Genomic DNA, 12,132 nt, shown 5'->3' with positions numbered 1-12,132 from the left:
CTCTGAAGTATACAGGCCGTGGCTATGCATCACAACGTACTTTAAATGTAAGTATAAAGCACTCTCTGACTAATAAACTGCTGGGTTTGATTTGTTTGTTAATCACTGACATTTTTAAGAAAATCATCACAAAAAAGCTAGCTTAAAGACAGTGTCACTTGTGCCCAAGCCACATTTTACTGCAAAATCTAAAATAAGTCAGATTGCAGTTTATTTTGGTTGGCTAAGTGTGGGACAAAATTAGAAGTGTGTCAGCTGATGTAAGCTTCATGTAACTGTCAACCCAGAATGGGAAAATACAGCTGATATCAACTGATCCCTTTGAAATTATTTGTGTTATCCTGCAACTTGCTGTTACAATGTGAAGGATGAGGATAAGTTGTTACTGACTCTCATGAAGTCTGTCATGATGAAGGGGTTACAGTAATAGACAGCCCTTTATAGTTTTAAACAAGTATCGTTTGTATTTATTTTTTTTCTAGTGTTTTCTTTCTTTGCCTGTCTAAATAGAAACACCCTCATGACCAGGCCCTGTAAAGCTTTGTGGTTAACTTTCACTGAAACCAATACAGCTGGAAGCAATCATTGTTGCTTCTTGTCAGCTGTCAGGGGCAGCCAGAGGTCTAGCATGTGCATCTTTTTGGTGCCAGATTCTCATGCTGCTCTCACAGGGTTATTGAGTGCACACGTGGATGTAACACTGAAGCTAAGAGGCAAAATAAGAGTAAATTGTCTTTACTACTAGCATAGGGCTGGATGTCATAAATGCTGCTTGCACGTTCTGCTGGTACCTGGGCTTTTGAATATATCCAGGGGTGGAGACCTCACAACCCCTCTGGGTAACCTGTGCCAGAGTTCAGCCCCACTCCCAGTGGAGAAATGTTTCCTGATGTTCAGTGGGAACTCCTTTGTGTCAATTGGTGCCCACTGTGCACCACTGAAAAGAGTTTGGCTCTGCCTTCTTTGCACCCTTCCTTGCAGTATTAGTATACTCACCTCCATGGTGAGGTGCTGCTGTTGAAGTTCTCTGTGGTACTACAGCCCTCTGGTGTAGCAGCCACTCCTCCCAGTTTGGTGTCACCAGCAAACCTGCTAAGGGTGCACTGCACCATCATCCAGTTCATTAGTGAAGATGTGACACAGGACTGGACCAGTACTGATCACTGGTAACTGGCCTCCAACCAGGCTTTTTACCTCTGTCACCACTCCAGCCTGGCCATTCAGCCCTTTTCTGTCCCCCTCCCTGTCTGCTTGTCTAGCCCATAGTTCATTAGCTTCTGTATGAGGGTTTTATGGGAGACAGAGGTGAAAGCCTCACTGTAGTCCAGGTAGACCATGTCTGCTCTCCCCTCCTCTACCAGACCAGTCACTTTGCTGTAGAGGGCTGGCTGTTTGTCTGAGCATGGCTTCCCCTTGGCGAATCCCTGCTGATGACTCCTGATGATTTTCTTGTTAGTTTTTTTTAGGATTAGTTGTTTCATCACCTTTCCAGGGGTTAAGATGGGTCTCACCGACCTGTAGTTCCCTGGGTTCTCTTTCTTACCCCTCTTGATGATTGGAGTAATGCTTGGCTTTCCTCCAGTCCTTGGGCACCACACATAATTGCTGTGACCATTCCAACATTATTAAAAGTGACCTTAAAAAGTCACCTGCCTGCTCCCACAGAACTCATGGGGCCTTCTAGTCAGGACCCATGGATTTAGGTATATTCAGTTTGCCCTGACTTGTTCTTCTTCCACCAAGGGTCTTCATTGTTCCACCCTTCCCCCAGTCTCTGGAGCTTGGGATTCCTGAAGGCTGCTCTTAGCACTGAAGACCGAGGCAAAGAAGGCATTCAGTACTTCAGCCTTGTCCTTTGTCATCAAGGAGGCCCATATTTTCCTTGCTTCTTAGGTGCTCATAGGAGCCCTTCCTGTTGCTTTTGACATTCCTTGCCAGATTCAATTCTTGGCTTTCATGACCTCGTCCCTGCATGCTCAGACTGTGTGCCAGATTCTCAGTCCCTGTTTCCATCTCTTGTATGGTTCATTTTTGTGTGTGAGTTTTGGTATCCATCCTGGTATTTTCACCTAACTTACTGCTCCTTGGAATGGATTGTTCTGGAGCTTGGAGGGGTCATCTCTGAACATCAGCCAGCTTTCTTTGTTCCCCCTTTGCTGTAGGATGTTCAGGATTCTTGCAGACATCATCAATGCCAAGGCTGAGCTCAATGCACTCCACCTGTTCTGTCCCATAAAGCACAAGGCCTCTCCTCTGCCCCCTTGCCTTGTCTTTTTGACCTGTCCTTCCTGGAGAGCCCTTTTCCCTGCATGGCAGCACTCCAGCCATGTGAGCCGTCTCACCACAGCTCCATGATCCCAAGGGTGTAGTGCTGCAGCTGCACACCAGTCTCCTTATGTTTACTCTCCATGCTGCATGCATTAATACAGATTTTAGTGCTCTGAAACACTTGCAGGGTGAAAGAGAAGCTGTGACATCAGTGAAATAATAAAAAGTAGATGTATTTAAAAAATACTGCTATATGTGTGCAATTGTGAGAGAGATTGTGACTTTTACTCTGTCCTTCTGCACTTAGGAGGTGGTGATAGCAAGTGCTGTAAGGACACCTATTGGATCTTTCCAAGGGTCTCTTTCCTCACTGCCAGCCACTAAACTTGGTTCCATTGCAATTAAGGGAGCAATTGCTAGAGCAGGTATGTGTACACTTTTTTTTTTTCCTGTGACAAAGAAAACCTTAAGAGGCTCAGTGTCTTTTCAATGGCTTGATAATGAATAAAACATGCAATGTCCTGGATTTTTTGCTCCTGTGCCATTTTTAAGTCTATCCACAAAAGACATTTAAGTAAAGTTGACTGTCAGGCTTTGGTTCAATCTGAATTAAGTGCTGCTTAAGGAACAGAATGTAGCCTAGGGCTATCTGTGCTAGTCCAAATGTGATTGAACGTGGTATTTGGTTTGTTGGGATGGGTTTTTATGACGTGTGTAAGCTGATGCAAAGGCTGCTTGCTGCTGAGACCAGTGGCCTTTCCTTTCCCTGCCTGGTTTTTATGTGGGTGCATGTACCTGAAGGACAACCTTGTCAGCCTTTTGATGGATTCAATCTAGCAAAAAAGTTTTTTAAGGAAGAGGGGGGTTAATACTACAAGAACCTGGACACCAGGGCTGTTACAAGCAATGCAGCAGGAGAGCAGACCTCTTCTCTCTGGTCACAGCTTGCTGTGGCATTGGCTTGCTGTTGCTAAACAAACAAAATTGTCTTTAGACATAATTCTAGTGCAAAAAAAGTTTTGGACATTTAATTATCCATGAAAATTGAGCTTCTCAGGTGATTAGTAAGACTTGGAAATGTTGACTTCAATGAAATAACTGCAGCTTGTCCTGCAGGGTGACAGAGGAATTATCTTCTGGGGGGATCACCAGTTCACCACACTCCATGAATATGAGGGTAGAGATCTGGAATGCACCCACTGAGGCCTGGGTTCTGTTAGCACATGTGGCAAGTTTCATTAGTCTCTGATAGAAAACTTCAATGGGAACCTTTGTCAAAAGGATCCTGAATCAAACCAATTTTGTTTTGTAGGAATCCCTGCAGAAGAAGTGAAAGAGGCCTATATGGGCAATGTCCTGCAGGCTGGACAAGGACAAGCTCCAGCCAGACAAGCGGTTTTGGGTGCAGGTATTCCTTCTCTTGACACTGGGGTTGGAGATTTTCTGTCTCTATGTAGCTGGGATCTACTGGGCTATGAGTTAAAGCAAAGTGGTGGAGCCCTTTGTCAGGACAGTCCATGGATGCTTCTTGCCCTGTGATGGGTGAGGGGTTCACATTGCACTCATGTAAGTGGGATATTATTGCCTGCAGTGTTTGCAGTACTGGAGACCAGGCTGGTAATTCCACAGTACTTTGCATTATTGATGGATGCTCTGAATCTTTCACAAAACAGAGTTTTTTCTCTTCAGTGTATCATTATTCTTAAATCTTACTGGATGAAGAGTCAGTGAGTTTCTTTCAGCTCATGAGTATGTACAACTCATCTTCCTGTGGAGTCTGGAGCTGACACTGGAAAGATTCACTGTATGTTAGCTGTAACATGAAAGTTATTGGGTGCAGAAATTATTTTCTTCTCCCTTCTTCTGTGGGAGTGGGAATCCATACTTTAGCTTGTTTCTAGGCAAGCCCGTAGGTCAAGGAGGAACTATGCACTTTCTTGGATCTGTTGTACATTTTTGAAGGAGAAGGAACTACTTCCATGTTAGGCAAAGTGATAAATATGGCTTTTTTCATTAACAGAAATATATAGTGTCTTGAGTTGGAAGGGACCTTAAAGATCGTATTCCACCCCCCCTGCTGTGGGCAAGGACACCTTCCATTAGACCAGGGTGCTCAGAGCCCTGCTCAGCTTGGCCTGGGGTTTGTCTTGTTGCCAGTTGCTAAATTCTGCAGTTTATTTATGCTTTTTCAGCCTTGGATGCTGCTTAGAGGGCAGGGAGCAGAACCAGTTCTGGAGTCCCTTCCTTGATCTTCCATTTCCTTGCCTTTCCCCTTATCACAAGTCTGTTGTTGGAAGGGGAGAGACAACAGGGGTTTCCAAGAACTACAAATAAGTGTAGATAAATTGCCTTGGCAGGCTAAACAGTGCAAGCTGGACATCCTGGGCTTAGATAAAAATTGGTGCCATATTAAATATTGCTGAAACACCAATAAAATACTGAAGTCTACCCTCCAAATAACAGCTGTATAAACTTCTCTGACTCAGGTCTGCCGATCGCCACTCCTACCACAACTGTCAATAAAGTCTGCGCTTCAGGAATGAAATCAATCATGATGGCAGCACAAAGCCTGATGTGTGGGAGTCAGGTATGTGGATTTTGTTCTGTTCTATGGAAAAAACCACATAGTTAATGTTGTAGATCCTGTCCTACCAATAGCTGTGCCCTTTAATTTGGGATTGTGTTTTGGCTTGGGATAATAAAGCTAATTAGCAGGGGCTTGTTTTGTTTTGTTTATGCAACCCTAATTTTATAGTTGTTTAAGTATGTTTAAGTTCAAAACAGAAAAGAAAGTAAATACTATAGTTGGAAAATTCAGATGTGTTTTTAGAGCTGAAGAAACAAGGTGGATTGTTTGGGGGGTATTTATCTCATCTGTCTACTGCTCTACCCCCACCCCACCTACCAGTCTAGCCCCAAAATATAATTAAGGGAATTTTCAAGCTTTCAGTTTTGAAAAGGTGAAGAAATTTTTATGTACTTAGTTTTTGGTGAGTTGACTTTCAGACAGTGTTAACATTTAAATGAATTCAATACACATGTTCAAGCAATGTTGTTTCCAAGTACACTAAAGATCTTTCAGGCTTATTTACTGTTTTAGAAGAAGCAGAATTTATTGTTGGTGAATAAGCTTTTTCATTACAGAGCTTGATGAAGGAGAATTGCTCATCTCTGTCAACTTTCTTACAAGATTTTCTGTACAATGGGGAAAAAGTTCTGTCACTTGATGGGAGGATAGGAGAATACATCATTTTCAGTAAGCCATTAAATGCTGTGCAGCAAAGAATGTGGGAGAAGTGTGAATGTGAAGAAAGACATTTCAGTTTTGTTTTTAATTCCACACCCAAAGCATTTTGGCAGCATCTTTGGTTCTCTGAAGTGAAAATATAATCAGTACAATTATATATATTTTTGTCTTTAAAAGCAAGTGGCTCATAAGTGAAGAATACTTTTCTGTGTGTGTTTAAAACAAAAGTGTTTAAATTTTGATGTCCCTTCTGTGGAAATTACAGCGTAACTGAAGTTAAGCAACTGTTTTATTGCTTTGGCCTTGCCCTGCAGAAAATAGCACTTTGTCTGGGGCCTGCTGAAGTTGATGGAAATCTTGTCACCAGACTTTGAACCAGGCCCAGCACGTCTTTGTAAACAGCTACATGTGGATTTAGTAATTTATATCCAATGACTTCATGAGAGTGGTTGTGCCTTTGGTTGGTTTGACAGATGTAGGCCATGAGCTCTGAATAGAAGTGGAATTTTCAGCTGAATTAATCATACAAGCTGTGCTGCCAGTCTCAGCAAAATCAGAGACTCAGCCAGTTATTAGTCTCTTAGAGCTATTAATTATGGGGGGGTTGGTATTGCTTTGTTTTTCCTGGCTGTGGGCTGTGAGCTATCTGTGGTATGACGGTGATGGTTCCCAGTGGCTTGAGTCAGTGTACACCATTATATAAACAATTGTATTGGCTCTCTCTCCAGGTCTTTCACTTAATGGAATTTAAATGCCAGGGATTCTTGTTCCTTTAGTCTGCTGCTGCTTCTATATTTCCAATCTATCTGTCTTTTCAATAGCTTTGTCTCCAGCCTTCTTATTTTACTTTTATTACTTCATGTCATGTTTCTGCCAGGATGGACTACCTATCTCCAGTTGTTCCTCTTGTCTGCTTTTTAAATGCTTAAAGGGTGTTCTTTTTATCTCCTTCTCTAAGACTTCTCAGAAATATGAAGTGCCCATGCTTAAGCTTTTCCTAATACTGTTCCTACAAGAAGTCATGGAGAACACACTGCATTATTATTATCTTGTTTCCTTTGGGCAGGATGTCATGGTTGCTGGTGGAATGGAGAGGCAACACCTTATGGAGGAGTAAAGCTGGAAGACCTGATAGTAAAAGATGGGCTGACAGATGCTTACAACCATATCCATATGGTAAATATTCCTGCAGAGTGCTCATGTATCAACCATAGATAGACCTGATGCAGATCTGAAAAGCTTGCTTATAGTTGTTATGAAACTGCTTCCTCTAGCAAGCCTGGATATGAGGAGGAAAGTCTTCCATTTCCAGGTTTCCTGCAGTAACTGTAATGGAGGGACTGGATGATTGACCAGAATAGCAGAGTAGTTTATAATTACCTGTCTCTGCAGTCTGAATAGCCTAAAGCAAGGATTAAGAGAAAAATTAATTCTGCTGCTGACAGGTTGCTGTTGCTCCATCTGAGGGAGGGAGCAATCAAGTTGCTTAGTGTCTGTGAGGATATCTGCTCTGAAGGATTCAGCAGGCTCATGTTTTTCCCTTCCCCAGAGTACATATCTCATATCTCTTGTGGGAAGGTTTGAGTCAGCTGGTGTGCTTACTCATCAGCAGGGTAACTTAAATTGGACAAACAAGGGCAAACTTAGGGTGGGTTTGGAAAACAGGTGATGCAAAGACAGTCAAGAACAATCACCAGGGAAGAAAAGTTTGAAAAGACAATGGCTGCTTTCAGCTTATGAATATTTCTGACCTTTACTCAGTGGTAATTTACAGGTGTAGGGCATTATTGATTGATCAGTTGGTGTTCTTGCTGGTACAGGAAAATGTCATGAAGAATATTTACTTTGATCCATAGATTTGGTACAGACCTCACTTGTGTATGATTTATTCTTTTTGTACTCTAGTGCTTAGGCTGTGTGGGAATGTTGAAACTCATTCCCACATTTCAGCTAAAATGGATTTTGAATGTGAGGATTTTATAGGAATCTAAAGGGTGGCTTTAATAGTTCCCTCATGTGAGGAAAAATTCTAGCAGTTGGTTATAATACACCAAGATTTAATAGATTAGGATAATATGTTGGAACCTTTTGTCTGTCTTATAGCAGATGTAGGTTGTTTAGAAAGCCTTGACAGTCTGTGTGAGAACATACAAGAAAGTCCATAGGATGGCTTTGGGAATTACTCTTGTCTGTGTTTTGGCAATAGCCTAAGTTGCTGGAGCTTTGAGGTTTGAAGACTTGAATTTCATTCATTACATAGAAGTGAACTTGCTTATTTGAATAACTGGAGGGACACAATACTAAAGGGTTTTGTGTTGATTCATTGAGTTTTCCAATGAAATGAGAGGTGGAACAAAACCTTTCAAGGGCAAATCCTTCCAGTTGACTAAATGATTTTTTAAAAAATTTTGTCACTGGGTATTTAGACAGTGATGGTAATGAATTGTGAGTATATAATTACAATCATGATTTGCCTATATAAAAAATTATTTGGTTGTTTCATTCTATTTATTTCATTCCAGTTATTAGAAAAAAGGGATACACATTTTTTTTCTGCAGTTTGTAGAGAGTCTGAAGGCCCTGTGTGTTGTCCTGTTTTTGTAATCTTTGGAATAGGCAGGGTAATAACAATGGAGTGAAAATATAGGAAAATGATGTGAACATGTGGTTCTGTGGCTGAACAATAATCTTCAGTCTCTGAAGATGTCAGCCCTAAGCGCTTTAAACTTACTTTTGCATGCAGTTGAACTGAAAAAAAAAGCTTTATAAGGAAAGTGTGTTTATGGCTTTGTTAATCTGGATCCAGAAAACATTTGCTAAATCTGACAATTATATTTCAAAACCACAAGTTGCTGTTTGTTCGTGACTGTGTAAATCAGAAGTGGACACCAAATATTAGTCACATTCAGTTCTGGAAATCTGCTGGTTGGGGTTTTTTCAGTTGTAGTTGAGCTTTGCATCTTCAGAAACACCAAACCTAACAGGCCTGTTTTCCTCCAAGGGCAACTGTGCTGAGAACACTGCCAAGAAGTTCACTATTTCCAGAGAGGAGCAAGACACTTATGCCATAGGCTCTTACACCAAGAGCAAAACAGCCTGGGACTCAGGAGTACTGAAAAATGAAATAGTTCCTGTCACTATTTCAAAAAAAGGTATTGTGGGAAGGTGTGATGAGATGAATTTTGTTTCTTATAGAAAGCTGTAATGTTGTCTGTGTTCAGTGCAAATTAGATTGTTTAAACATGTAAATCTCAGGAACACTCATTTTGATCACCCAAGAATTTTCTGTTAGGCAGACTTTCTGGTCAACAGCAGTCAGTGACCTGTCATCTGGTTTTTGTTTTTCAGTTTTTCTTTAATGTTGCACACCATATCTTTTTTTTTTTTTTTGGTCTAAGTGAAAGTTAGCTATTGAATTTAGTTATGGCTTAAGGACATCTATTTGTATCTATTTGTTTTAATTTACATTAAAGATAAGGTCTTTGTCCTTTTTGTTCTGTCATTGGGAAGTATAAATGGATTTGCTGTAAATAAATTTGATAAAGGAATAACTTTTCTTTTCCAGTTTATGTAAGCACATTTCTTGATGTGCATTTTACATACATTTGCACTTTTTTACTGAAAAAAGTTATTTATATAAGGCAGTATTTAGTCAACTGTTCTACAAAATAAACCAAATCTGAATTTCAGGGAAGCCAGATACAGAAGTGAAAGAAGATGAAGAATACAAACGTGTTGATTTCAGTAAAGTTCCAAAGCTGAAAGCTGTTTTCCAAAAAGAAAATGGTAAATATTGTTAACAGAACTGCTTAATTTTCTGCCAAGTGTAGGGATGCTTTGTTAGGGTGGAGAGTACTAGTTCACAAGAGCATGAATGCTCAACAGCCCTTTTATTTTTAAATGTCTGCTGAGATAAAGAAACATGCTGCACAACAGCATGAACTGGCTTGGATTAAAAGATGGTCCAAGAACCTTAAACCAGTGAACACCTCTGTTTGGGACATTCACCTTAAAAAGAGTGACAGGTGGGTTTCAGTTTCACTGTTGGCTTTGGTCTCGGCTGGGTATAAACTCCTGTTGCTGTGCAGCTGGAGTGGCTTTACAGAGTTGCCATTGCTTCCCAAATCTGTAATTGATAAACCTTCCTGGCTAAGTCAAAACTGCCCCTCCTTCACAACCCCTCCTGAGCTGGAATTCTGTGACAATGCCAGCAGTGCAGCTGCCATGGAAGGCATGATCTAAACTGGCACCAGGATAAGGATACAAGTACCTGTGGCTGCATTTGTTTCATCAAACAGATATGAAAAACCAACTCATTTTTAGTTAGTTCAATGCAACAAGTTTCAGCAAATGATTGAGACTTCATGTTCAAGGAACTCGGGGAGAAACAATCCTTAACAGGATATATGTGAGCTGTTTAGCATAACACTTTCACCTCTGCCTAAGGAATGTTTTTCCTTTTCTAGGAACAGTTACAGCTGCTAATGCCAGTACTCTGAATGATGGAGCAGCTGCTTTGGTGTTGATGACTACAGAGGCAGCCAAGAGACTGAAAGTCAAACCTTTGGCACGGATAGTAGGTATGATCTTCCTTACCTAGGAAAGTCCTGGAAAATACTCCCATAGTGTGCTCTCAGACTGGGAGTCCTGTTTGGCTGGTTACTGGGAGTCCTGTTATGGCTGCATCTTCCCAGTACAGTCCTTGAAACTTCAAGTGTTACACCAGCAGACTTTTGACCATACCAAACAGAATATTCTATATGTAATAATAAAAATCTGAAAATATTATTATGTGGCTTACTTAGGGCACTACATTTTAGATGCAGCTATTTCATAGACCACGGTATTCAGAATTTCTCTATCTTGGCAGTGTTTGCTGCTTGCAAAGAAAGAAAATAATGTATGGTAAAAACACAAGGTCTTCAAACACCTTTTCTGATTTTTTTCTTTTTTCAGCTTTTGCAGATGCTGCTGTTGATCCTATTGACTTTCCAATTGCACCTGCATATGCTGTTCCTAAGGTAAGAATAAAACTGAGTGGGTTTTAGAAAAAAAACAAGCTTCCCTAGCATTCTGCTGTTGGTTCATCCCCTCTCAGTGGGTCTTCTTGAATTAGGATTGAAATTTTAATGATGTCATAAATACAAAGATGTTTTACAGAGGACCAAGGCTAGACTGCAGATCTTCAGAGTTAACAAATTTCTCACACCTATTTTGAAGAGAGTATTGTTCTAGATTGCTTTCAGCAACTTTTGACATGTTTACACCTTTGAAGTTTTGCAGCTTGTATGGCCAAAAGGCAAAATAAGTATGATTATACCTGGGTAGACTTGTTCTAAAAGGAACTGAAGGGAAGTGTATGGTGTGAGGCAGTACTGTGTCATTTTAAATGGACTTACTGTAGCAGCAGTCTTAGTGTTGTGTGATGGAAATGCATCCTTGGATGGGCTGCTCTCCATGCCTTCTTTGGTGAAAACTCAAGTTTGTGGTTCAGTCCCTCAGTTTTGCTTTTTCCGATCTGACAAAGAGGTTCCTAAATGTGAATTTGTGAATCAGAGTATGGGGAGCCCAAGTCACTGACTTCAAAATAGAGCTATTATTTCTTTAATTAGTTTCCTAATTTTTTCATTATAGTAATTATTTTGCACTATTTCTAGATTCTAAGTGAGACAGGCCTGAAAAAAGAAGACATTGCAATGTGGGAAATTAACGAAGCATTCAGTGTTGTGGTGCTGGCCAATATTAAAATGCTGGACATTGACCCACAAAAAGTAAATATTAATGGAGGAGCTGTCTCTCTTGGACATCCAATAGGGTAAGCAAAATAAGCTCTGGGTTTTCTCTGCACAGAGGCATTGTCTTCTAGGTAAACAAGTTTTAAGCAAATGAGAGTATGTTTGAATTTAATCCTTATTACTGATTTGGTTGTGGGAGATCTGTTCCCTTCTTTGAAAGAGCTTTGCTGCACGTAGAGGTACTCTGTAATATACACGCTGACATAGAGGTGATTTCTTTTTCCCAAAGAAACTTTAGCTATACATACACAAACAAAAATGCCATGTTGAAGAACCTTTGTGTTTATTCCTCTCTAGCTCCAGTACTTAACCTGTACTGCACAGAACTGCAGACAAAAGGATTGTTTCAGTTTTTTTGTTGGTACTATGTTCTGCCAATGTCCTTGTGTAGGTCAAATTAAGAATTTCCTTTAAACTAAGCTATGTTATTTTATTTTTCTGATATCTAGAATGTCTGGGGCAAGAATTGTCGTTCACATGGCGCATGCTTTGAAACCAGGACAATATGGTCTTGCAGGAATCTGCAATGGAGGAGGAGGTGCTTCTGCAATACTGATACAGAAGCTGTAGCCCAAGCAGCATCAGAAACACAGCCTTAAAAGCTCTCTGATCAAAACTGAGTGGTAGCTGTTACATCTTATTTATCAATCAGTGGACGAATTCTGTAACTGCTATTCTAAAATTTCCTAAAGCATCAATGATTACTGATCCATACAACTGGCCCTTTATTGCTTTATTAGTTCAACTTTTTATACAGTACAAGTAAGCAATGTCAAATTTTAATTTTGGCTTGATATCTGACAATAAAGAATGTTAACTATG

General features: G+C 40.4%; 1 protein-coding gene across 1 annotated transcript; it reads left to right on the top strand.

Moving 5' to 3' along the window:
• Positions 1 to 12,132, top strand: ACAT1 (acetyl-CoA acetyltransferase 1). The gene is given in 12 exon segments (XM_031066124.1): positions 1 to 47; positions 2,576 to 2,693; positions 3,581 to 3,676; positions 4,755 to 4,855; positions 6,582 to 6,606; positions 6,609 to 6,691; positions 8,517 to 8,667; positions 9,206 to 9,301; positions 9,982 to 10,095; positions 10,472 to 10,536; positions 11,173 to 11,330; positions 11,760 to 12,132. Coding segments are annotated over 10 exon segments (978 nt in total). The 5' UTR covers positions 1 to 47; positions 2,576 to 2,693; positions 3,581 to 3,612; the 3' UTR covers positions 11,881 to 12,132.

This window comes from Geospiza fortis, unplaced genomic scaffold (assembly GCF_000277835.1).
Source record: "Geospiza fortis unplaced genomic scaffold, GeoFor_1.0 scaffold16, whole genome shotgun sequence".
Lineage (NCBI taxonomy): Eukaryota > Metazoa > Chordata > Aves > Passeriformes > Thraupidae > Geospiza > Geospiza fortis.
The sequence above is the reverse complement of the archived record's forward strand: the minus strand, read 5'-3'. Positions and strand labels throughout refer to the sequence as shown.